Here is a 25,602-nt window from a genome sequence, read left to right on the forward strand (position 1 = left end):
GTATTATTTATTAACCACTATTTGTATCAAAAGTACCTTCTCAAAATGTTCACAAACAAAGCTGAAAAAAATCTTAAGTATTAAAGACATGTGACAGGCAGTCATACTGTTTGGTTATTGACACTTCTATTTTGGAGAAATGAAAAATTCCATTATGGGAATGAGAAAAATGTCTTAAAATTGAGGAGTCAGAAATTTTCTTATAATTGTGCCATGGTTTGAAAATTATATCCCAGAGGGTGACAAATCATTTTCTTGGTTTCATCTTCTCTCCCTATTCCTAATTTCCTTATTTAAAATTTTAATTTTGTACTACTAGATATATTTATATATTTATAAGCCTTCTGTGGAATAAGGTGGGCTATCATCAGACCTCTAAAATCCTTAGTGCCTCGTTAACAACAATGGGTAGAATGTTCCACCTTCTAAAGATCGTGAGGAAAACGCATTCCCTGTTTCACTGAGCAAAGCCTGAGGAGAAGCTTCATCAGGCCTCTGACTTACTTAAGGAAACAGGGCTGCAGGGCAGCACAGCCACAGGCAGCCAGAAGGAAAGGGCAAAGGCACAGGGATGGAGCAGCCAGAGGCACCCATGGTGTCACAGGCTTCCCTCTCCCCTATCGGTGCTTGCTTTCAACTCTTAACCTCAAGTGCGAGCCACCGCTTTTGCATCGAATGCTGGATTTCCTCCCCAGATCTGTGTGGCACTGTTGGCAGTGGAGTCCTAGCAGGAGACTTGAGTCCTGGGGAAATGGGGTTCCTGCCCTGGCTCCACTTCTTCTAGGGGCGCGACTTCCGTTGGGTTACTGAACTTACCTCAATTTCAGAGCTTCGTCAACAAAATGTGTCAGTGATGCCTGCCTGGTTCACCCCATGGCTACTGTGAGGGCATGGAGGTGAAAAGTGCTATGCAAATTGTAGAGAGTTCTACAAGTGACTGTTACCACCATTACTACTGTTGAGTTCAGGGTTGTGCAGGCTGCTGCTCTAGGGAAGATATTTGATTCTACTATTTGCCAAAGAATACCAAAAAAAAAAAAAAAAAAAAAAAAAAGGGATCCTGGGAGCTTTGGTATAAACAGCATACCAAAAAGGATCAAAGTAGCATTAAAAAGGTATTATGTGGGGCTGGGTGTGGTGGCTCATGCCTGTAATCCCAGCACTTTGGGAGGCCAAGGTGGGCGGATCATGAGGTCAGGAGTTTGAGACCAGCCTGGACAACATGGTGAAACCCCGTCTCTACTAAAAATACAAAAATTTGCTGGGTGTGGTGGTCCATGCCTATAATCCCAGCTACTCAGGAGACTGAGGCAGGAGAATCGCTTGAACTCGGGCAGTGGAGGTTGCAGTGAGCCAAGATCATGTCATTACACTCCAGCCTGGGTGACAGAGCAAGACTCTGTCTCAAAAAAAAAAAGAAAAGTTATCATGTGTAAGAACTAAGTGCTATTTTCTTAATCAAGCCCCTATGTTGAGGTCATCAGCAAGCGAGGGCATCACCAGTATATCGTTCAAACAGGGCAGAACTTACGTGCCAAAGTGACTGAGAAAAGCAGCAATATACTCTCTTCTTTTGTGATACCCTTGAATCACGTACTGCACCTGGAATAGAAACCCAAAGCTGAGAAGTGGAGTGGGAAGCTTTTAAATGCTTTATTATAAGAAATTTCAAAGATTCAGAGAAGCAGAAAGAATAGTAAAGTGAACACCGGTATTCCCACTACCTACATTCAACAACTATGACTATTGTGCCTACTTGCTTCCTCCAGCCATCCATCTAGCTATCAACCTATCAATCAGCACTTCAAAGGAAATGAGAGACATCATGACAGTTCACTCCTAAATATTTCAGTATGCATCTCTAAAACATAAAACTGTCTTCTACATAACCACAATACCATTATTGTACCCAACAAATTTAGCAATTGGTCTCTGAATTCATCTAGTACCCTGTCCATTTTCAAAATTTCCTAATTGTCCCCAAAATGTTTATTTTTATTTTTTAATTCAAAAGAATTAAAATAATTTTTTTTTTTTTTTTTTGAGACAAGAGTCTCGCTCTTGTTGCCTAGGCTGGAGTGCAATGGCGCGATCTTAGCTCACTGCAACCTCCACCTCCTGGGTTCAAGTGATTCTCCTCCGTCAGCCTCCCAAGTAGCTGGGATTATAGGAGTCCACCACTATGCCCTGCTAATTTTTGTATTTTTAGTAGAGACGAGGTTTCACCATGTTGTGCAGGCTAGTCTCGAACTCCTGACTTCAGGTGATCAGCCTGCCTCAGCCCCCCAAAGTGCTAGGATTACAGGTGTGAGCCACTGAGCCTGGCCTAAAATGTTTTTTAAAAAGCAATGTATGATTAAGGATCAGCCATTTGTTTTTAATGCCTTTTAAGTTTCTAAATCTATAATAAATAGTACCTCCTTGAGTGTGTGTATGTGCGTGTGCCTGCATGCATATATATGACACTGATTTTTCAAATAAATTGGGCTATGTCCAGATGTGGAATCTCACTCATATAATCCCAGTATTTTGGGAGTCTGAGGCAGGAGGATTACTTTAGGCCAGGAATTCAAGACTGGCCTCAGCAACACAGCCAGACCTCATCTCTACAAAAAATAAAAGAAATTAGCTGGGTATGGTGATATGCACCTATAGCCCTAGCTACTCAGGAGGCTGAGGCAGGAGGAATGCTTGAGCCCAGGAGTTCAAGGCTGCAATGAGCTTAGATGGCATCACTGCACCCCAGCCTGGGCGACCTCATCTCTTCAAAAGAGCAAGAACTTATCTCTTAAAAAAAAAAAAAAAAAAAAAGAAAGAAAAAAGAAAAGAAATTGGGCTAGTGGTCTTGTAGAACATCTCAATTCTGTTTTCTTCCTTTTTCCTTTACTCTCTGTATTTCCAATAAATTAGAAATTAGAGCTAAAGGGTGATTAGGTCCAGGCTGAACATTTTTGGCAAGAAAACTTCCTAGATGATACTGGGCCTGATCACTTGGCTAAGGTGATGACAGCCAGACCCCTCCATTGGAAGGGAATGCTCCCTCTGCCACAGTGAATAGTCTATGGACACACCCTCTGAAGCATGGGAAGACCTAGTTTCCTATCAACTTTTCACCTAATGGTTTTAGTATTTATTGGAGATCCTTGTCTGAATCAATGATTTCATTAGGGACTGCAAAATGATGATTTTTGAATCCCATCATTCCTTTTGCATACATCAGCTGACATTCTCTGTAAAGAGCTTTCTCTCATCAAATGGGGTTATTTGGTTATCTTCAGCTCCTATTAAAAAAGGCAGAATAATGCTTCTCTCATTTTAAAATTCTGATATTCAGAATAAGGAGTATTACAATAGGAGATTTTATTTTGCTTTGCCTTTTTATATTTCCTCATTATCACCAAATGACAGTTTCTATAAAAAAACTGCGAACTCATTAAGTTAGGCATCTGAAAGTTAGTCATTTACTCACCAGCTTCTAACATGAAAACACATTCCTTATAATGTTCTCATGATGGCTGGAAGAAACAGTGGGAAGGAGAGACCCCCAAAATTGTTTATATTGGCTATAGCCACACTGAGTTTCCATGGCTAACAAAAGCTCAAGATAAAGTGCTTGAAATAACCTTGACACAATTGGTACTGATAGCCATGTTGAACCCTTTAAATGTAAAACAATTCTATTTATATAATAGGAGTTTATGTCAATTTATAAAAACAGTGCTTACTTTGCAGGCTTAATGCGGGATTAGAAATGTTATTTTGAGAAAAGAAAAACAGATGATAAGTTTGCTTAAGTGGCTTTGTTTAAAAAGGGGATGAAAACAGTTCTGTATACTTGATTTTAAAAACAGAAAACCATTTTAACAGAAATCCACAACAAAACTGGCTATAAAGATAGATTCCAATATAATTATGGAAATTCATTTGAAGAGATTGTTTCTAAAAGCAGCCCATACTGTCCTCATTTGTAGCAAACAGAAGAACACCAATTTCAAAAGACAAGTAAAATTAATGAAAGGAAACCAGATAAGAAAAATTGACTGATTCTTATATTTCTGCGAAAACGGTGTTATAATTTTTTTTTGAGGAAAATGTATAACTAGAAATTAATCTCAATTGGAGAGCTTTAAAAAGGCTTTTCTTCTCCGTTCTAGAAGACCAAATTTGCATGTTTCTCTATAATTCTGGGACACACATTTGAAGGCAGTGCAAAGCCCCAGAATGTAAATAAGAATTCTGTCCTCCGATCAGTTTTGCAGGAGGGCAGAGGCTGGGGAAATTTGGTCTGATGAGAAGCAACCCCTGCATGAGGGTTAAAGCCTGGAATCTGTGCCGGGCCCACAGACGGCGGAGTTGCTAGATTTTAGTTTCTCTGACATTTGAAAAATAATACCGAAGCTCCTGAAATATTATTGCACTTTTAAACTATTTTCTATATAGAAATGAGCTATCTTCTGAGTGAAAGAGACAAACAAAAGATCTATTTTTCCAAGCCAATGTGAACAAGTCAACATGAGCAAAGAAAATTGCACTCTGGCAACTAAACAAACTGAGTCACAGTCCATGTGGGAGAAGAAAGAGAGTCAGCATTGTTTGTTCATCAGTATCACTAGTTTTCAGCTAAATATACTAGCTGGACATTAACAAGTATATTCTTACACTTTTTGGAAATATCTAACAATAATCGTTAGACTCAGCTACTTGCTAATGAAATGGCTCATTAATGTAGCTAAGAGAAGCTTTAGATCATCTGACTGAGTATAAGACCAGCTGACTGGCTGGGCGCGGTGGCTCACGCCTGTAATCCCAGCACTTTGGGAGGCTGAGGTAGGCAGATCACCTGAAGTCAGGAGTTTGAGATCAGCCTGGCCAACATGGTGAACCCTCATCTCTACTAAAAATATAAAAATTAGCCAGGCGTGGTGGCGGGTGTCTGTAATCCCAGCTACTCAGGAGGCTGAGGCAGGAGAATCGCTTGAACCCGGGAGGAGGTTGCCGTCAGCCGAGATCACGCCACTACATTCCAGCCCAGGCGACAGAGTGAGACTCTGTCTCAAAAAATAAAATAAAATAAAATAAAAAGACCAGCTGACTTGGGAATCTTACCCCTAGGCACAGGACTCTAGTGAACTGCTCCCAGATATGACGGGAAGAATCAAAGGCTGACTATTAAAAAGTAAGGTACAGAAACGCAGAGAGGGATGAAGGTAGTTTTAAACAATTACTCTGATATAAACTACTGCCAAACACATGCACACACACGTGCATGCACTGGATAATTGGGAAGCAATGGGGTTCCAAAGTTTTAAAGTGTAAGAAGGTGCAAGATCTGGCAAAAACTGGGTAAAGGAAATTCAAGAAAGACGTGACTTAAATCCCAAACATAAAGTTAAGAGATGAAGATAAGACTGGAACAGGAGGTCAGAATCCTTAGAAAAGGAAGAAGGAGGGCAAAGAAATAGGGAGAGAAACAGATTAACTGTAATTCACAGTAGGAAGGGCAAGTGTCAGATGGAGGCTGAAACTGAGCGGTCGGTCCGAGAAGGATGGAGCATGCACGATGATTTTGGGTATGTGGTGGACTGGAGGAAGAAATCTCACAAGAGGGATGAGTTGGGGACTTGCTTTTACCTTGTTGGTGAGCAGGTGGCATACTTGAGGAACGTAATCAATGAGACATCCTCCTCCTGGAAAAGCTGGGATATGAAGAGCTGAGGAGCCTCCAAGTGCACTGAAAGGACAAGAGTACAATGGACACTTCTCTTAGGGCTCAAGCAACTTAAGAAGTGACACCCCCAAGCAGACTTGGCTTCTCTCATCAAAGTCTGGCCACCAACTGCCTAGGTTAATGATGATGGGTATATGGGCTTCACTTTATGATTACATTTCTGTATTTTAATTCATTTAAATAAATTAGCATGCTTGCATTATACATCATTGATAACACACAACAGTACAAATTAGAAAATTTTGATTGGCATGGGTAAATGTCTTACCAACATTAATGGGCTGTAAGTATTACTGAAACATACATTTGTATACTCGTCATTATGCCCAATTCTTTGCTGGGCACAGATAAGTTATTCATTAAACACTGAAACTGAACTAAAATGAATGGCTGCAACACTCTAGTTCTACAGCTTATCAACCATTATCTTGTATTTCAAAAGGTATACAAGAAGGTGCAGTCAATAATCACTGATCCAAGCACTAAGATACAATGTTGATTCAGAAATAATTTCCACAACTTTCAGAAATTCCTTCTTTCAGGCCAGGCGTGGTGGCTCACGCCCGTAATCCCAGCACTTTGGGAGGCCGAGGCAGGAGGATCACTTGAGGTCAGGAGTTTGAGACCAGCTTGGCTAACATGATGCAACCCTGTCTCTACTAAAAACACAAAGATTAGCTGGGCGTATGGTGGTGGGTACCTGTAATCCCAGCTACTCGTGAGGCTGAGGCGTGAGAATCGCTTGAACCTGGGAGGCGGAGATTGCAGTGAGCCAAGATCACACCACTGCACTCCAGCATGGGCGATACAGTGAGACTCAGTCTCAAAAAAAAAAAGAAAAAAAAAAGAAATTCTTTTTTTCAGTTTAAATGAACCAGCACACAATTATTAAAAGAAATTGTTCAGAACTTTAAGGCATACATTTCATTTATCACCCTTAATCTTGACTTCATCTTCTTTCCTATGCTCACTTTCCTTTTGCCTTAGTTTGTTTTTCTTTTCTTAATTTCATTTTAATGCATACACTTCTATAAGCCCCCTAAACTCTCTCTGTAATATGATGGGATATTTTTTAAAATCCCTAAAATCCCTTAATGTTGTGATTACTTCTTAATGTTGTGATTATTTATTTATAACGTTGGATTATTATCCAAGACCCTGCACTTACAAGGTTGTAAGTGGAAGAAAAACGTGTGACAATAACTGCCTAGAAAATCATTTCTAAAGAGTTCAGGGCAGCCAGGTGCAGTGGCTCATGACTATAATCCCAGCACTTTGGGAGGCTGAGGTTGGCAAATCACTTGAGTCCAGGAGTTCAAGACCAGCTTGGGCAACATAGGAAGACTTCGTCTCTACAAAAAAAATTAAAAACTTAGCCAGGCATGGTAGTGCACACCTGTAGCCTTAGCTACTCAGGAAACTGAGGTGGGAGGATCACTTGAGCCTGGAGGCAGAGGGTGCAGTGAGCCGAGATCGTGCCTCTGTACCCTAGCCTGGGGGACAGAGTGAGACCCTGTCTCAAAACAAACAAACAAAAAAAGAGTTTAGGGCACTTTGACTCAGTCTAGGGTTTGTGATACAGGGAGTATGTATGTGAATGTGCATATATATGTATAAAACACTACTAAAAGGACTCCAAACCCATCCTGTCTCCCTATTGACTACAGATTTCTGAAATTAATTTTCCCGGTAAAAATAAATTTTGTGGGGCTGGGCGTGGTGGCTCACACCTGTAATCCCAGCACTTTGGGAGGCCAAGGGGGGCAGATCACAAGGTCAAGAGACAGAGACCATTCTGGCCAACATGGTGAAACCCTGTCTCTACTAAAAATAGAAAAATTAGCTGGGCGTGGTGGCATGTGCCTGTAATCCCAGCTACTTGGGAGGCTGAGGCAGGAAAATTGCTTGAACCGAAGGAGGTAGAGGTTGCAGTGAGTGGAGATCATGCCGCTGCACTCCAGCCCGGGCAACAAAAGTGAGACTCCAACTCAAAATAAATAAATAAATAAATTTTGTGTTTGCTCATGCAAATAAAAAGTCTAAATGAACAAAATCTCGAGTGACACAAGGAAGTCAATGTGTGGTGGAAATATTCAGTATTGACTTTTTCTACTCAGATGTTATCTAAAAGCACAACTCTGACAGCTGAGAAAATTATAAGACAGTGTTTGACTAAGTATGACATTAATGAATCATCTGCATTCTGCAACTGCACAGAATCAGCAAGGCCATCATTTCCTTTTGCTATGCTTAGAGTAGGCATTAGATTAGATTTAGCCTAAACTCTGAAGACGGCTAGGAAAATTCCTGCGACTTCCTATAAACCAGAGGAAGGCTTTTTGTCTCCTCTTTGGGTATGCACAAATAACACAGAAGGCACACGTCTAACCAGAAGGTTCTAATGATTTCATTAGGATAGAAAGCTGATTAAGAAAAAAATAATCCACAGTGCAAGAAAAATAAATATAATATTTATGTCCTGTAGCTACAGGTTGAATATCTGTATAACATACAGAATGGCAAGATCCAAGCTACTCATAGCTCACTTAGAGGAACAATCCTTGGCATAATAAAATTCCGAAAAAGAAAATAAGTTGGATGCATCCCTGGAGTTGATAGTAATAGGCTTTGACTTATATAAAATATTACAAGAGAAGTCTTTAATCAGTCATTAAATTATATACAAGGAAGGAAAACAGTCTGAGTAATCCTTTAAACTTGAAACTCTCTCCCTCTCTCTGCTTGGATTGTGTCATTCTGAAATACAGCCGTTAGACAAAAATTATCTGTAATGATGGAGAAAAGCAGAGGTGTGAAGAGATCCAAAGGCCAGGTGTTCCGCTGCCAGGCCCATGTTCCCGCACCCTGCTTCGGTCACTACCAAGAACTAACACATGTTGCTAGGTGCTTTATCACATTATCTAATTAAATGCTCTCCATAGTTCAAAGAGGTGGGAAGTATCACTGTAATTTTACATGTGAAAAAATCGAGGCTCAGAGAACAGAAAATACTGCCTAGGTTCACACAACTAGACATAGGTAAAACCAAGATCTGAACATAGGTTTGCCTGTCACCAGAGTCCAGGCTGTTTCTGCTGAAATATGTTACCTCCCTGAGAGGAGGGGGATTTTAATCATGAAAGACTACAGGGATGGGAAGAAACAGTAGGTCTGGCTATCACGGAGCCAGGCCAGCATCCCAACGTGATGAGGGGTTCCTAGAGGCTTCAGATCGTCACCAAAGTAGACACTGTGATGTACGGCTCATCTCCGTTTACAATTTCCCACACAGCAGCAAGCAGGAACTCCTCTTAATTTTGTTCATACCTCAGTACTCTCCCACCCCAACCATCAAACAATCAGATTCATTTGATCTCAAATGTGACGGACCAGCCACTCTGGCAGGTCTGATTCTGAATGACTTGGTTGGCTGTCCGGGGTGAGCCTCAACAGGTGCAAAGCACTTTAGGCACTACGAAAGATCGTTTTAACTGAGAGTTTATTTTTTAAAGGACGTCATTTCACCCTTTATTTAATCCGGTAGTTTCTTAGCTTGTAAGCGTCCAAAATCTACATCCAGTGTCACACACTGATAAGTGCTGCTGATTCATGTATAAATATCCGCCTCATGGGTAAATATTTAACAGGCTTGCTATAGCCTGAATGCTGCCTGGATCATGCTGAATAAACTAAGTCAAGTGCCATGAAATAGAAGAGTCATTATGTTTTTAGAGGGTGCAAGATGGTGGTAAGGCCTCGTGATCTCTAATTCTTTAATATTCATGAATCAAAAAATATTGGGCTGAGCATGTACAACAGGAAACTCACCCTGTGCAGAGATTCCAGGGCTCACTCGAGACATTCCCGGGACTGCAAGGCTGGCTGAAGAGGAGGCAGGGCCTGACTAACCCACTAAGTGGCTGGGGAAGAATTATGAGGAGATGAAAGGGACCACTTGGCATTGATACTTCTGATCCACAGAGTGGTGCGGGGAGGAAGCGGGTGAGAAGGAAAGTGGTGTGGCAGGGGCTCAGGCTTAACTTGGGAGGAGAAAAGGGTGATAGGGCTGTTCTGATGAGAAGGTACCTTCTATCTCTTCATGGAATAAAATAAAACATGAAATTGGTTGATCATTCTTAGAACTGAAACTTAATCTGTGGATATAAATTAGAAGGACGAGGCCAGAGTTTTAAAAACTTTTCCAGGGGTAGGGGTAATTAAATAGATGAAAATGAAACCAGAAAAGCATTTCCAGGTCAGTCTTGTTGGCTCTAAAACCCAAATGTAAGAACTGTCTATACTGAATGTATTAATACTAGTCTTTTCCATGCAAATGAAACTAATAGAGCCCTTTGTGAACTTCGGTCTGTCTGCAAATTATCACATCTCTCATGTAGTCATGAGCCACATACAACATTTCAGTTAATGATGGACCCCATATATGACAGTGGTCCCATAAGATTACAATACCGTATGTTTACTGTCCTTTTCCTATGTTTAGATATGTTTAGGCACACAAATACTTACCATTGTGTTACAATTGCCTATAGTATTCAGTATAGTAACATGCTGTGTATGTTTGTAGCCTAGGAGCAATAGGCTCACCAGATAGCCTAGGCGTGTAGTAGACTATACTATCTATCTAGGTTTGGGTCGGTACATTCTATGATATTTGCACAACGACAATACTGCTTAATGACACATTTCTCAGAACGTGTCCTGGCCATTAAGCAATGCATGACTGTATTGAAGACTTAACTTGGCTGCAACGTGATGGCATAAAGGAATTGTTTTTATTTTGACACAGAAAAATGCAGGGAGTCAGCCTGTCTGAAAGCTTGACTTGGGACAATGGGGTTTTGATTCTGATCCATTATGAAACAGCAACTCCCCTTCCTCCCACGTGGGGTTTTACCTTACTGGTCAAGTAAAATGAGCAAAACATAATTTAGACTGGAGAAAATCAGAAGGGCTAGTGATTCGCAATCATAATTCTTGCTTCTATCAAGTTTTCTTTCTTTGGTTCTACTCAACTTTCTCATCAGTTCAGTGGGATAGCACCACTCTCAAAGACACCTGGCCAGGCACAGTGGCTTGGGCCTGTAATCCTAGCACTTTGGGAGGCTGAGGCAGGATGACTGCTCCGGGCCAGGAGTTTGAGACCAGCCTGGGCAACATAGCAAGATCCCATCTCTAAAAAAATTAAAAATTAGCCAGGCATGATCGTATGTGCCTATAGTCCCAGCTACTCAGGAGCCTGAGGCAAGAGGATCAGTTGAGGCCAGGAGTTGGAGGTTGCAATGTGCCATGCTTACACCACTGCAGTCTAGACTGGGTGACTGATTGGCACTCTGTCTCTTAAAAAAAAAAAAAAAAAAAAAAAAAAAAAAAAAAAAGACATCTCTCTCAAAGCATTAGAATGGTTAGAGTACCAATTAGAGTTACATCAACACAAAAATAGCACCAAGCACTCCAAGAGAGACAATACTCTAAAAGTCTTCTCTGTTCAAGGGTCATGACAAGGCGTTGTCAGACACATTTGGGTCAGCCTTAGCATCCTGCTTTTGCCCCTGAATTGGGTTCTGAGGGAGAGGAAGTTGACCTGGCTGCCTCCTCCACAGTATGATTCAGGGGCTGTTGGAAGTTGAAGCATGGAAAGGGGAACATCCAGGATGTAGAAACAAGCAGCCTGCAGACTCCAAGCTAAGAGAAATCCTAAAGCAATGTGTGCTGCCTTCAATCTAATTCAACAAACACTAACGGTATGCCTAACTATGTCTAAGGACTTGAGTTTCCCATTCTGAACACATGACTAGGGTACCAACGATAAGTCCTTCCAAAGTAGAGGAATGCCAGGGACCTCAAGAATCTGGGGCACTCTGTAATACTAGATTATGTTTCCTGGTGGCCTGCCAGAAGACCCATTACCATGAAACAACTCACTGTTATTTATTGAGCTCCCACTTTTGCCAGACACTCTACTGGGCACTTCGTGATCTCTAAACCTCACAACAACCCTGCCAAGTAGACCTAATTAGCCCCATTTACAGATGAGAAAACTGATGTTCTAAGAGTCTAAGCATCTTATCCAAGATAACCCAGCAAGTAAGTTGCAGAGGTGGGCTTGAATCCAGGTCTTTCTGGTTCCAAAGCCTATGTCCTTTTTCATTAGGAATTCTTTCACAGAAAGATGAAGTAGAATTTTAAAAAGTCTAATCTCTACCAATATACTGAAATAGTAGAATAAGTGATTAAAAATCGTCTTCAAAGCTTTTATACATAAAATTAATCACCTTGTCATCTCACGTTTTATTATCTTAAAGATACCATATGTCACAACAAAGTAACCTGGTGGGACTAAAAAAAAATCATTCATAGTTCTGAAAACCCAGAAGAACATAAATATTAAATTAAGGAGAGGTTCCAGTTTTGTTTTCTTACTTTCTTTTCTTCTTCCTTTTTTTTTTTTTTTTTCCCTGAGACAGGGTCTTGCTCTGTTGTCCGTGTGGTGGCGTGATCACGGCTCACTGCAGCCTCAACTTCCCAGGCTCAGGTGATCCTCCCAGCTCAGCCTGCTGAGTAGCTGGAACCACAGATGTGCGCCACCATGCCTGGCTAATTTTTTTTTTGTATTTTTAGTAGGGAAGGAGTTTCACCATGTTGTCCAGGCTGGTCTCGAACTCCTAGGCTCAAGTGATCTGCTGCCTTGGGCTCCCAAAGTGCTGGGATTACAGGCGTGGGCCATCACGCCCGGACTTGTTCTGTTTTCTAGCTAAATTTTTTTTTTTTCTAGCAAAGCATTTTCCAGACCTGTTGTTAGCTCTCAACTCATTTTATAGATTCAACTTTGAGCCATCTCAAGAGTGTCAGTCCTTCAGTTAAACAAAATCAGGGTGTAATTCAATATGGAGAAAATTTAAGTGAGTACAATAGGACAAGAAAATAAAAGACAGGAGATCAGAAAGACGAGTTAAGTATACCAGTGGAAGAAAATCTGGGTATTCACATGGAATCAGAGGCTCATGGAAGCATCAATTCAGGCCTGGCTGTATTACATTTGTGACTAATCTAATATTTCTACTAAACACACTTTATAGCTGTAAGTAAGGACTCTGTGAGAGTACTGTATTCCACTTTTTGTTTCTCACTTTTAAAGGGACATATAAAAATGGAAATGGTGAGACAATGACAACTATGATTAAGCACTCAGAAAACATTCCTCCTTGGAGCAAAGTCTAAAAAAGTTGAAACTGCTAAGTTAAATAACTTTAAAAATACAGCATTATTAAATGGAGTAATTAAAAATATGGGCCGGGTGCAGTGGCTCACACCTGTAATCCCAGCACTTTGGGAGGCCAAGGCAGGTGGACCACTTGAGATCAGGAGTTTGAGACCAGCCTGGTCAACATGGTGAAACCCCATCTCTACCAAAAATACAAAAACTAGCCAGGTGTGTGGTGGTGCACACCTGTAGTTCCAGCTACTTGGGAGGCTGAGGCAGAAGAATCGCTTGAACCTGGGAGGCAGAGGTTGCAGTGAGATGAGATTGTGCCACTGTACTCCAGCTTGGGTGACAGAGCAAGACTCTGTCTCAAAAAAAAAAAAAAAAAAAGAAAAGGCATACTACTATATGGATAATTTTGATCAGCTGTTCTCTGATCAGGCACAGCATAAACGAGAAGAGTTTAAAAGGCATTAAGAGGAATTTAGTTGGTAAATGAATTCTCCACAGAACAGAGTAGTGAATAATAACTCCATTTACTAAGCACTAATGCATCATGTCCTGTATCAAGTGCTTTTCCTCTAAGATATCATCTATTCTTCACATCAACCTATGAGAGAAGTGTTATCCCATCTTACAGATGAGAGCACGGGAACTTCAGAGAAGCTATAGAACCTCTCTAAGGTCATATAGGTGGTGAATGACAAAGAGGCATCAAACTCCAGGTCTCTCTCACTTAAATCTACCCCACTCTTAGGTCTCTGGTTATCACTTTTGTGACTTCTATGTCCTTATCTGCATACTTGACATCTGGTTCCACATGTGACTTGGGTGTTTTAGTAGATGCCTTGGCTGACCAAGTCCTTGAGGGTGTTTCCAGGAATATTTATTAAACTTATTTTGGTACCTGAACTGAAGTGATTAGTTCAGGGCCAGAGGACTTGATGGACACCTTCCAGTAGAAAGAAGGTGGAATGCAAGCAAATAACTTTACATTTAAAAAATATGAAAGATGAGACTATTGTAATTGCAAACAGAGTATGTCTAATGGCATGAACACTAACCAAGTCTTTGTTCAGAAATGTGTTTTGTAAGTTTGTTAACATCTCAAACAAGCCTTTAAGAGGGCAGTAATCTTAACAGATGTCCACCATCAGGATTTTCTTAGCATGTGGAAAAGTATTTTAAGTAAGCCCCCCAAAACAATAACGGATTTAGCAGATGTTGTTCTACTAAGAGTTGGTATGAACTACTTCTAATGATGCCCAGTCACTCAAGACGCGAAAAGCGTAAGGGGAAGGAAAGTTTTTTTTCTCTTGTTGCATCTTGATTCCAGGCCTACTACCTGCTGTTGATTGCATTACGGTTTCTTTAAGAAGTGAAACTATTTTCAAAAACCAGAGGTCAGGAGTGAGTGAATTTACTATGAGTTTGTTATAAATGTACAACTTTGAAACTCCAATGAATGGCTTTACTGCTCTTAAATAGGTACAGATCACTTTCCCTATGAATTACCTTTAAAATATTTTCCCTGGGAAAAAAAACAGTGCATACAATAGTTATCCTAGACTAACCTACAAACAGTTTTCTAACTCCTTCTTTCTCACTGCACACATGTTTTAATGATGGTCCAAGAAAGATGTAGAGAATAAGAAAAAAAGCCTTCTGCCTTTCCAGGACACAGAAGGGTATCTACCTGATTTCTATTAACTGGTATTTACTAAAAGTTCAGGCACATAAATAGCACTAGGTAACTTCACGCGCACATCACTGGTCTCTGTGTTCAAGAAGTCAGTCTGTAGGTAGCTAAAGCTTGACCTCCACACGAAAATGAAAAGATACCAGGAGATGAGATTAGCACAGGTTTCCAAAGTGCTCCTTGCTTGAGTTTTTACAACAGCTTTACAAAGTAGGTAGCAAGTGTCAACATACTCATTGTAGAGAGAAGAAAGAAACCTGAGGCTTGAGATGGATGATTTGTCCAAGCTGGAAACAGTGAAACTGGAATTGTAATCTTTCTTTGTACCTGGAGTTTTCATGTTTGCTTAAGAATAATCTGGAGGGGGTGGGAGGGCTTGTTAAAAACTCAGATACCCAGATCCCACCCCAAAGAAGGCAATTTACTAGTTTTATTCAGCAGGTCGGAGGTGAGACCTGGGAATGTGCATGCTAACCTGTTCCTTAGTGGATGCAGGTGGTCCTCACACCACAGTTTGAAAAAGTACTGCTCTAGACCTCATGCAACGATGCACAGCCAGGGCTGGAATGGGAAGGGGTGTGGTCAATGCAAATGTGCCTCCCATCCCCGTGGCATCAGGTCACTGACTACTTGAAAGGCACTGTGGACAACAGGAAGGTAAGGAAAACACAGATCTGCTCTTAAGGCCTAGTATGGGAGATAAGACATTTATGGAAACAACCAGAAAAAAGGTGGTTTCTGCCAGATGTATACATGGGTAAAATGAGTGTGGTTATATTCAGGTAAACAGAAGGCAAGGCAAGGAAGCAGTCAAATCAAAACTGAGGCTGGAAGTAAGGAGGACACAGACACTACTTAACAAGGCAGGGCAATGGATCTGAGGCCAGGATCTCAATGTGGACAGCAGACCATGCGTCCTGCACCACACCGAGCAGCTTTTTGCCCATTAAGAAAGGCATATTTCATATTTCAGGCTGCCCGGGGTTGCCTACTGGTAAGGGGTATCTACCTAGAGAGGATGCAAGAACAGGGATAGATCCTGATGCGACACCAATGGTGAACTGCAAAGGAAAGAAAATGTGAGGTTAAAAAAATAAAAAGTTCTGTTTAGTCGTAAAGTGAGAGATGTTCTGGAGATTAAAAAAAAAAAAATCTGGGCTTTGAGATTGAATCTCAGCCAGGTTCACTGCTGAAATTTCTCCTTTAAACTAACAAATTCTAAATGTATCTGTCTGGCTCAGGCCTTTCTTGAACTCAGAACTTGTATAGCCAACTGCCCTCTCACCACGGCCACTGGTTGTCAAAAATGCACCTCAAACTTAACCTGCTCACAAGCAAACCTGCCCCCGAAACCTACTGCTCCCATATCCATCTCATCTCAGAAAATGGCAGCTTCTATCTCTTGGTTCCAGACCAAAAACCTTCGTCATCGCTGACTCCTTTCTCTCACACCCCATAGTCAATTGGCCTGGTTGGCCTAAGAGGCGTCCACTGAGAGCAGGGCTCAGAACCTACTTAACTTCTCACTGGGGCTAAAACCTCCCTGGATAAGCTGGGGCAATTTCACCTCAGGGCACTGGCCCAGTTCTCCTGCTGTTCTCTCTGCCTGGAACTCTTTTCCCAGCCATTTGCGGGGCGGGCTTCTTCACCTGCTTCAGGTCTTACTCAAATGTCAGCTTCTGAGTGAGGCTTCCTGAACCATCTATTTAAGATAACCCCCTTCCATCTCTGGTACTTGGTCTTCTGTGTTGTCGTTTTCTCCGTGGCATAAGACATTCTACATGTATTCACTCATCATCTCCCCCCATGACTCCTCACTAGAATAGAAGCTCCTCCAGAATGAGGATCTGCCTCTGTTTTGTTCACTTTTATAACCTCATTATTCTTAGCAAGAATAATGCCAAGCATATTAGACACTTAAAAAATATTTGTAGTATTAAAGTCCAATGAATATAAAAAAGATATGGAAGTCAAATTTCTAAATGAACATTAAAAGCCAATAAATGTATATCTCGTTATGGAAATAGTCATTATGGAAAAGAAGAGTTTAATGGTCTTGGAAAGGGATTGGCAAACTTTTTCAGTAAAAGGCCAGGTAGTAAATATTGTCATCTTTGCATCCATAATGCTTGTATTGCAGCTACTTAGCTCTCCTGCTGAAGTGCAAAGGCAGCCGCAGGTAATATGTAAATGTATGAGCATGGCTGTGTTCCAATAAAATTTTGTTTATGGATACTAAAATTCAAGTTTCATGTAATTTTTACGAGTCATGAAACATTATTATTTAAATATTTTTCTAACCATTTAAAAAATGTAAAAGTCATTCTTAGCTGTGGGCTGGATTTGGCCAGGAGGTTTTAGTTTGCTGACTCTTGATCTAGGATTATAGAAATATTTGACAGTTCTATAGATGCTGAAAGTAGGAAAAGTATCCAGGAAGAAATATAGGCAAACCCCACCCCCCTAGATTAGGTTACTAGTAAAAATGAAAAGAGGCCCTTTGGTCAAACTTCTTAGAAGCTATATTCCATCAGCAGGTAAACCACAAGAATTAGCTTTTTTCAGGCAAGGGTGAGGTGAGCATTAGGCAACTTGTGGACTGTGGGAGTTCTCACAACCATACTAGATTGTAACTGTGCAAGAGGGAGCTATTTATATGATTTTGCACGAAGCTTGAGGCATATTCTGGTGCTTTTTAACTTCTATGTTAGGTGAAAAAGCTGCCTACAAAAGCCTTCCTCCCACCCAAAATACTAGCTGTTAGGTGGTGACTGATCCTCAGAAATATTAACATGAATCATATATGCTCTTTTCACAGTGCAAAAAGAGATAATTTTAACACTCAGAAAATGTCATAAACCACACAATAGAGAAGCTATCCAGCCTTCAAATTGTAAATAAATAAAATCCTGTTCTTGCATGGAAGCCTCTTCCTCCTTTTGATTCTGATGCTTCCTCCTTTGGATTCCGATGCCTGCAGGGCTGGCTGGTGTTAACCGTGTTCAGTCTGATGCTGAAGGCAGCCTTTGCTCTCCAGCCTTCTTCCCTGGGGCCCACCCTTGTTAGCCCGACTGTCTTTGGGAACCCGTAGCACTCAGCCTTGCCCTTTCTCTAGTTGCTGCTCTTCTCACCTACAGGCAGCTTGTGGCTTCCCCGTCTCTACTGCCATCAGCCTGGGTTGGCCTAAGCAGCACCAGCTGAGAGCAGGGCTCAGCCTTTACCCAGGCTTCAGGAAAGAACCCCTGAGTTAATTTTCTTCTTCCTGCTTGGAGAAGCAGGTATTTTTGTCTTTGATCCCTAAGCTCTGTTTTCTTTCTCTTGTTACTAAACGGTTCACTCCCTATCCACCCTCCTTTTCTTGCAGCTTCATCGTTTTTCCACATTGCACCGTTTGGCACAGGAGAAGGAAAGAACCACATCAAATAAAGGAACGCAACCACAAAAGCTGCCTTGAGAAACAGGGCCCCGGATTTTTTTTTTTTTTTTTTTTTTTGTCAATTTACCGTTTTTGGACTTGTTCTCCCATAATCAAATCCTCCCTATCGCGCTAACAATGTGGTGGTGTGTCAAAACATTGGAATTCTGCTTCAATCAGCAACCCAGAGCTTAATAGGAAAATGAAGCAACAAAATGTTGCTCTTACTGTTAACCTTAGGCTAGGCCTGTCCTTAGGATGGGGACTGTCTGCTTCTTTATGGCAAATGGGCCAAACATTCAGTTTTGTGAGAGCTTGCATTGTCAGCAGAGGCCCACAGCGGTGTCTTGAGCACCATTCAGGCACGCTTCTAAAGCAAGAGGGACAGTCACTTCAAGTACCGCAAACTGAAGCACGAAGCATCCCACAATTTAGTAAGCCAGAGAAGAGTTAAGACTAAATTTGTTTGCAAAAGTTTTAAAGACACATTCATTTTACTGGCAGCAAGTCAGGGGTCTGGCTCTATGCCACTCGTGTCTGCAGTTATCACAAAAGGGCTTGCGTGAAATTAAAGTGGTTGTTTTGTTTCTTGTTTTTAAATTAAAAATGTGTGCAATATGTAAACCATTTAGGGACAACAATAAGGTGCCACAATTCCAAACCAAAACATTTGCAAGTCACTACTCTACGTCCTCAGGGAGTATGTGATATAGTTAATGTTTCTAATATTCATCATCAATGAAAACATCAGTTACATGTAGAGAATTTCTGATTTAGTGATTTTTTAATCTTTTGTGATTAACTGGGTAAATTAAACTGTTTGAAGGTAAGTATTTTTGTTGTTTTGGTTTGGTTCACATGGAGTCACGTGCCACTTTGGTTAATGTGGGAAACAGCCTCTTCTTCAACATCATCTGTTGCATATACAAGCAGTGAGTAGAAGTGTATCTGTCCCTGAACACCAAAGTAGTGTGACCTCCCTTCAGAGATTTCTCTTCGGGAGAGAGGAAGGGGTGGGAGGGGACATACCTTTTCTCCCACCCTTGTTCTAGCATAGCATATTGGAATCTCAGGGTGGAGAAATGTGTTATTTGAAAAGAAAGAAAAAAGCTCATAGCTGGTTCTGATATGGACTGAAAGGACAGACTGACTGCCCCATCCCTGAGAAATGCTGTTTCAACCATGCAGAAGGAATCTTCTATCCTCAGAAATTAAAGACCTCAGTTAATAGGTAAAGTTGCTGCTCTTCTAATTTTGGCAACATTCAGCCTGGCCCCTTGAAGAGCCGAGTTATTGGTGTCATTCCAGTTGCCCACTGATCTTCCTGTCCCCTCTTGAGCCCTCTACTCTCACTCCCACCACAGCTGCCCAATAAGCAGAGAGTACGATCAAGTCAAGGCGGTGAACAATGAAGGGAAGAAGGGCGGAGCCAGTTTAAGGGGCTGCAGGCAGGTGCTTGCTTATAAGGACCCTCTCTCCTCCCCATTCTGCCGATGCAGCTCAGGTGCCAAGCCCGGGTGCCTGGCCCTGGTGCCAGCTACTGCCCCAGGAAATGTCCACAAAGGTGAGCATGGGGAGCAGGACACAGACACTGGATGGGGGCACTGTCCCCCTCTGCAGTGTGCTCCCCAAACCAGATGGAAAGCAGGAGGAGCCATTTTCTGGAGCAGACTGGGAAGAGGGAATTGAGGAGGCTATAGGTGTGGTTAGTGTTTTAACAAAAATAAGATATATTCAGTAGATTGCTATCATTTCAAAAACATTTGATCTTACTAAATATACTGTTTACTTAATAACAGGGAAGTGGGAGTTCAGTTCTGTTAATATCCATCTGTGCAAAACTAGGAATCTATTTCTAAATAACATAATATATTTACCTGCATCTTTTACTTTTAAAAAATATCCACTAATTTCAATACTATTTTTAGCCAATTCTCTAAAATAGATGATTCAAAACAGCCACAATAGTAACAAGGGCCCACACTTCCCCAGACAGAGTGCGGGGCGGGCCTGCGGGGAAGCAGGGCCAGGGCGCCTCATGGTCCAGGCTACCTAGAACTCAGGGGAACCTCTACTGAGGCGCCTGATAACTCCAGAAGGTGGATGTGTTTGCTTTCTTTAAACCAGTGACACAAGACACAACAGAAAGGGAAAGGTTTAGTCAGGAAGAGAAGGGGTTCTGGGAACTGTAGACAAGGACAATGCCAATTTAATTGGCCAAATATAATTGAGGTTGGCCTAATAACTTTTTTGGAAACCACTTTCTTGGTTGCTTGAGAATTTGGATTGCTACTGTTTTCTTAAGGCTTCAAAACCAAAACACTAAACATGTACTAATAGAGCAGTATTAACAGCACAGAGGGCAATGCAAACATGACTTATGAGAAAAGTTGTATGGCTGGCCCACAGCTATTATCTCCTGCCCCTGCAGCCTGTGAAGGTATCAATACTGCATCCATGGCATCAATGGGCCCAAAGTAGTTTCACTCAGACTCACGTGAAATCACATGTTGAATATTCATAGCTTCATTTCTGGAAGCTATGACTGTTTTACCCTGTATGGCAAATGGCACTTCAATGAGATGTGATAAAGGTTAAGGACCCTGACATGAGGAGATTATCTTGAATTCTCTGGTTGGGCTCTCCATCAATCTAGGCCTCTTGGTGTAAGGATTCAGGTCGAGACACTCTTAACTCTCAGGATTCCTGGTACTCTCCAGAAATAACACTTCCCACAGAACCCTGTGTAGGCATTTAGAGTCTTAGAGGAGAGGGCAGGGAAAGATTCACAACTTCTGGGCCATCCGGCAAGCGCTGAGCATGAGAATACGCAAGGTCCACCACAGAGCTTCCGGCCATTCAATAGGGCCCCAGGCTCACATCAGCACCTCCCTTTCCCAACAAGACCGAGATTGCTTCTCAATACAGTCTGGGGCTAACTCAGGACAACTTGCTTTTCTGGATGCTTTCTCATTTCATTAGGAACCAACTTGGGATCAGGGTCACTCTGGAGCAAGGCGAGCCCTTAAGTTCGCTCCCATCCCATTCTGAAACTGTTAAGCTGCAGGCATGCTCATTGCCTGAACAACAAACACACCAACCCAACTCTAGCCTCGAAACAGAGATTGGGCATATTCTGAGAGACTTCTGCCTCCTAGGAAAGGGAAGGACTGAAGACAAACATTGGAGAGAATAAATGACAAGTTCATATGAGTAGAACCAAATCACAAATGTAAACGACAAATTTCAATCAACAACAGGGGAGCTGAACACATTATAGTAAAGTCTTCCAGTGGAGTACCATACAGACACCAGGAAGATAGCAGCCTTCAGGTTCTGATGGCCACTGAAAAAATACATTCATCATTTCCATCCAGACAAATGGCCATGATATATTGGACAAGAAAAATGCAAGTTGCAGAATAGTATGTAATATGTCATACATTTTTTTGTGGCTAAATTAAAGCAACAACAACAACAACTAAATAAATAAATACCCCAAACTGATTTAATAGGGCAACATTGCAAACATACTAAATTGACGTACTTCGTGTTTCTCAGTAAATCATGTTTCCCCCCTGCACTTTCACTGAGGCTAAGACTTGAGGCCCACTCTCCCAAGGAAGAGGGTGGCACCACCCAAGTCAGAGAAATGCCAGCACAGGGAAGAAGAAGGATGTGGCACCGGATGAGCACATCCCTCGGACAGGAATGGAAAGAAACAAAAGCAGAAAGGGGAGAAATTTAGAGGGAACAGGGACTGCCTGGTGTCCCAGAGGTTTTCCTTGGGTCTCAGTAGAGAGAGAGAGGAAAAAAGGGAAAGAGAGAGAGAAGCAGCGGTGGTGAAAGGAGAGACACCTAGGTTAACTGAGGGAAATCCAAGTGAAGAGTTTTTTACTTCACTTCCCACTTGGGAATCGACGAGATCATCTTGCAGGCGAAGGGAGGATGACAGTAAGACACATGATCACATTGCACTTTGTATAGTTGTTCTTTTTTTTTTTTGACAGAGTCTTCCTCTGTCACCCAGACTGGAGTGCAGTGGCACCATCACAGCTCACTGCAGCCTTGACCTCTGGGGCTCAAGGGATCCTCCTGCCTCAGCCTCCTAAGTAGCTGGGACTACAAGCATCACACCTGGCTAATTTTTGTATTTTTTGTTGAAGCAAGGTCTTCCTATGTTGCCCAGGCTGGTCTCAAACTCCTGGGATTAAGCAGACTGCCTGCCTTGGCCTCCCAAAGTACTGTGATTACAGGTGTGACCCACCACACCCAGTCGTATCCTTGTTTTATTTATTTATTTTTTTGGTTGGTATTGGAAAGCTATAACTGACACATATTACTTTTGTAATATGAGAGACAGAGATAGAGACAGACGTAGAGGTGGAGAGAGAGAGAGAGAGAGAGAGAGAGGCACTAAGGTATATAAGAACACAGTTTGATTGTGAAGTTGAGCTTTTTTAATTCCCAAAGACTATGGAACTCTATGTTATTGATCTAAAATCTACTACTATTTAGAAGAACATCAATAGCAGCTAACACATAATGAACATTTTCCATGAGCCAGGCAGTATATTAAGAGCTTCTTTTATTTATCTTTATTTAACCCTTACAAAAGCCCTGTAAGGTTGATATATTGTACAAATAGCAGTAAGGCTTGGGAGGTTAAGTAACTGACTCAAAAGAACTCATCCAGTAAATGATGGACACAGGACTGAACCAGGCCATCCAATTTCTGAACCCACACATTCCGCCACTGCGCTACACACTGCCTCCCACCACAGACCAGCTGGGCTTCAACAATCAGTTCATTTTGCTGGTGTGTATAACATCAAAAGATCCAATCTTACCACACAAACTTGTTTGGTACAAAATGAAGAAATAGTGACTAGCTAGTGAAAGCACATCGTCAGAAACAGGCCCAGGTGCTGAGACAAGTGAGGGACAAAATTCAGGAAAAAGGAGCACTGAGCCACAACTCATCCAGTATCATTTTTTCTCACCAGCCCTGATTTTTCTCACCAAAGTCCCTGCAGCCAGCAGCAGCACAGTTTCATTTTGCAGCAGGGACACTTGAGCATTAAACCCTATGTGCTTGCTTGGCTCCGCAATGGCTCAAGCAACCTTCAAGCACTGTTTTTGAGGCTCTCTTACTACAACATCATCTCTTCAGCCCCCACTCTTGATTACAAGCCTGTTTCTTTTAACTAAACATAAAGCAATTTCTCACTGAAGCTTCTTTGCTTGTAATCCTCTACCCGATTTTTTTTTTTTTTTTTCTGATTAAACAGAAAGAAGTAAGCTCCTAGCACAAGCCTTGAACACAGGTAGGCATTTGTGGTAGGCAGAATGATGGCTCCCCAAAGCTGCCAAACCCTCATTTCTGGAAGCTATGAATTTTTTACCCTACATGGCTAAAGGGACTTTGGTGAGATGTAATAAAGGTTAAGGACCCCAACACGAGGAGATTATCATGAATTATCTGGTTGGGCTCTCAATCCATCTAGACACATGAGTCCTTAAAAGTAGAAGAGGAAAACAGAGGAGTGGGTCAGAGAAATATGATGACAGAAGAAGAGGCAGGAAAAACTTGAAGCATGAGAGGGACTGGACTTGCCATTGCTGGCTTGAAGGAGGAAGGGGGCTATGAGCCAAATAAGGACAGCAGCCTCTAGAAGCTCAACTGACCTCCGCAAAGGACCAGATCTCAGTTCCGTGACTGCAAGGGACTGAACTCTCTGAACAACCTGAAAGAGTAAGGAAACAGATTCTCCACTAGAGTCTCCAGAAAGGAATGCTGCCCACTAGCACCTTGACTGTAGCTGCAGGAGCTCTGCACTGGACTTCTGTTCTAGAGAAGTGTAAGATAATCAATTGGCATGGGTTTAAGCTGCTAAATTTGTCGTAATTTGTTACAGCAACAGTAGAAATCTAATATAGCATTCAAAATACAACTGTTTTTTGATGGAAACATGATGAAATGAGGCTTTGTTTATGCAGCAAAATAAATAATGACAGTAATGGTGTGTGTCCCATTGAATAAAACAGAATCAATAAATCCCCTCTGAAATACATACGTTAATGGATAAATAAATAAATGAGGAAAGCTCTTCTTTACAGTAGAAAGCCAACTAATAAATGTAGAAAGAAAGATGCAGCTGAAGAATCATCAATGGCTGTCAAAACTAGTGGGTGAAAGTCTGAGGAAGACATTTACATAGTCTCAACACATCACTCCACAGAGTTCTTATTAAAGAGAAAACTAGTAACATTAGAGTGCAGAAACCACAGAGACACCACCTTAACCAGGTGATCAAAGTCAACATCACCAATCCTGGGACAAACTGACATCATGTGACTTTTGATATGTTATACTCAGGACAGACACATCATGTCACACATATAAATCCGATTATGAGACAGCATCAAATGAACCCAAATTAAGGAACAAAATGACTGATATGTACTCTTCAAAAATGTCAAGGTCAAGAAAGATAAAGATTAGGAAACTATTCCGGATTTAAAAAATAAAGAGATATAACAGCTAAAGACAATGTGTGATCTGGCTTGGATCCTGGTCCAGGGTAAAAAATAGCTAACAGGGTTATTACTGAAACAACTGACAAAATTAGAATATGGACTGTGGATTAGATAATAGTACTGCGTCAATGATACACTGCCTGATTTGATAACTGCACTGTGGTTATGTAAGAGAGTGTCCATGTTCTTAGGAAATACATTCTGAAACATTTAGGGGTGAAGTACAATGTGGCCCCAATTTACTCTCAAATAGGAAAAAAATGAACAGATACAAAAATATAAGTACATACAGAATAAATACATAAGGCAAATGGGGCAAAATGTAAACAATTAGGGAATCTGTGTAAAAGGAATAAGACAGTTCCTTGTTCTATTCTTGCAACGTTTTCTCTTTTAAGTTTAAATATCAACATAAAAAGTTACACAAAAATCCCTGTAAACTACCCTTTAAATTTTTATGTTTATATTAGATCCACTGTTATATGATACAGAAAAACTTTAAGAAAGAAAATATGAGATCAATGAGTTTAGTTTTCTCGAACACAGTATGTAACTGGCTGGGTGATTTTTTTCAATTAATGCTGTTAATATGCGATAATATCTTGCACACAGTAGGCAAGCAATAAATACCTATAGACTGAACATCAAGCAATTTACTTCTAGTAGGAAAGTCAGCATCCCAAGTAAAAGCATGGAGATATATGGCATGATATGACATAAAAACTTAAAAAAAATTAAGCTGAAGTGTGAATGAACCAGAAAAATGAGGTGGTTAAGCACCCTTGCTCTGAAATTGGACTGGCAATGTAGAGTTGAAATTCAGTTTCATCACTTAGTATACTGCCCCTGGGGCAATTTGTTTAAAACATCCCTAAGCCTCAGTTTGCTTATCTATGAAATGGGGATAATAATTAGGTTCGCAGGGCTACTGTAAAAATTAAAGAATCACTCTCCAAGTGGTCCCTTCCTTACAGTTCAACTGGATGCTCAGAAATGCT

The 25,602-nt window shown here is 41.2% G+C and overlaps 1 protein-coding gene across 10 annotated transcripts in view; it reads right to left on the reverse strand.

Annotated features, from left to right (window-relative positions):
* BABAM2 (BRISC and BRCA1 A complex member 2) overlaps positions 1-25,602 on the reverse strand; it is a 457,873-nt gene that overhangs the window by 96,313 nt on the left and 335,958 nt on the right. For all 10 annotated transcript variants that reach the window (XM_024241865.3, XM_054545266.1, XM_054545271.2 and 7 more), the window contains 2 exon segments: positions 5,632-5,731; positions 1,532-1,602 (listed from right to left, as the gene is read on the reverse strand). In XM_024241865.3, coding sequence (XP_024097633.1) covers positions 1,532-1,602; positions 5,632-5,731 — 171 coding nt within the window.

The sequence above is a fragment of the Pongo abelii genome, chromosome 12 (assembly GCF_028885655.2).
Source record: "Pongo abelii isolate AG06213 chromosome 12, NHGRI_mPonAbe1-v2.0_pri, whole genome shotgun sequence".
Classification (NCBI taxonomy): domain Eukaryota; kingdom Metazoa; phylum Chordata; class Mammalia; order Primates; family Hominidae; genus Pongo; species Pongo abelii.